General features: G+C 39.6%; 1 protein-coding gene across 1 annotated transcript; it reads right to left on the bottom strand.

The window, feature by feature from the left end:
• Positions 1-211: 211 nt before the first annotated feature.
• Positions 212-946, bottom strand: LOC131659278 (uncharacterized). The gene has a single exon (XM_058928490.1). It carries the CDS (start codon positions 944-946, stop codon positions 212-214), a length of 735 nt encoding a protein of 244 aa, XP_058784473.1.
• Positions 947-1,380: the final 434 nt, after the last annotated feature.

The following is a 1,380-nucleotide window of genomic DNA, read 5'->3' as shown; positions in this document are numbered from 1 at the left end:
ATTCATTGGCTTTGCTTAATATATGCATCCATTTTTTTTTACAAAAGCAAACTTAATGACATTCATTCAACACATGATGTTCAATACAAGGAGGAATCATATGAATAACACTGCGTCTAGCCCAAGAATTGGCCTCCTTCGTGAGGGAGTGGGCAACCGAATTCGCTTGACGCCTAATAAACTTCACCTCGAAGTTGGAGAAAACATGTAATTAATTTTTAATAGACATAATAATTAAACTAAATTCCGAGCCACCCTCGTGGTCGGAGTGGATAGCTTGAACAACCTGTTGAGAGTCACTTTCGAAGATAATATTGTCAAGGTGCAAGGTTATAGCTCCTTCAATAGCTTCTTTTAGGGCATAAGCTTCTGCTTCAAGGATGGAGAGGGTACCAATATCCCAAGCTACACCTGCAATAATGAAATTACCTCTTTTATCACGAATACACCATCCCCTATTAGTAGTCCCAACGTGACTGTTAAACCCCGCATCCACATTGCACTTTAACCATCCTTCCGCTGGTGGGTTCCAGTTTGTGATATTCTGAACGTTATTCTCTCTCCCTTGAGTTCTTTGTGCTGTAAGCCAATCATGCCAGTTACGAAAAGTTATCATACCCAATTTAGGTGCTTCCTCCTTCTCATTATGCCAAATAAAATCGTTTCTATTTTTCCAAAGCACATCCATCATAACTGCAAATCTACCAGCAACCATCCTATCTTCTGAGCTACATATATTAAATATTAGAGATTTTACATCACTAAACTTATGTAAACGGGGCTCTAGAAGATCCGACAAACCTGCTGTCCTCCAACACTGAATAGTCATATCACAACCAAAAAACACATGCCAATCATCTTCAATATTATTTCCGCAGAGCTGACAATTTGGTGGGCACTGTACCTGATGTTGACAAAGTCTAGTCCGTGATGGTAAACATTCCATACAAATCCTCCACAACAGATGCTTGGTTTTCGATGGTGCTTTAATTCTCCAAAGACTATTCTAATCCTCCTTCACACTATCAGTATTTTGTCTCCTTCTAGAGTTTACCCACAACTTATAGCCATATCTCACACTATACTCTCCATTTTGCTCCTCTTTCCACACTAATCTATCTTCGACCACCTCTTGCAACAATGGAACCTGTACTATGTCTTCGGTAGCTACATAATCAAACAAATCCTCAATCAATCTTGTATTCCATTCTTTCGCATTAGGCAACATAAGATGGTTAACGTTAATATCGTATGTACCTTGCTTTTGGGGTCCAACAATGCATCCTTCTCTTCTCCCCCTAAGCCAAGGTTCGTCCATTGCCTTAATTTGACTTCCATCACCTATACTCCACCTGTACCCTAATGTTAAGACATCTCTTG

This window comes from Vicia villosa, linkage group LG3, assembly GCF_029867415.1.
Source record: "Vicia villosa cultivar HV-30 ecotype Madison, WI linkage group LG3, Vvil1.0, whole genome shotgun sequence".
NCBI lineage: Eukaryota > Viridiplantae > Streptophyta > Magnoliopsida > Fabales > Fabaceae > Vicia > Vicia villosa.
Note: the sequence above shows the minus strand (reverse complement) of the source record. Positions and strands in the feature narration are given on the sequence as shown.

Bases quoted from the DNA above. Each gene is read 5' to 3' on its own strand.
- LOC131659278 (XM_058928490.1), bottom strand. From the start codon at position 946: ATGGAATGTTTACCATCACGGACTAGACTTTGTCAACATCAGGTACAG.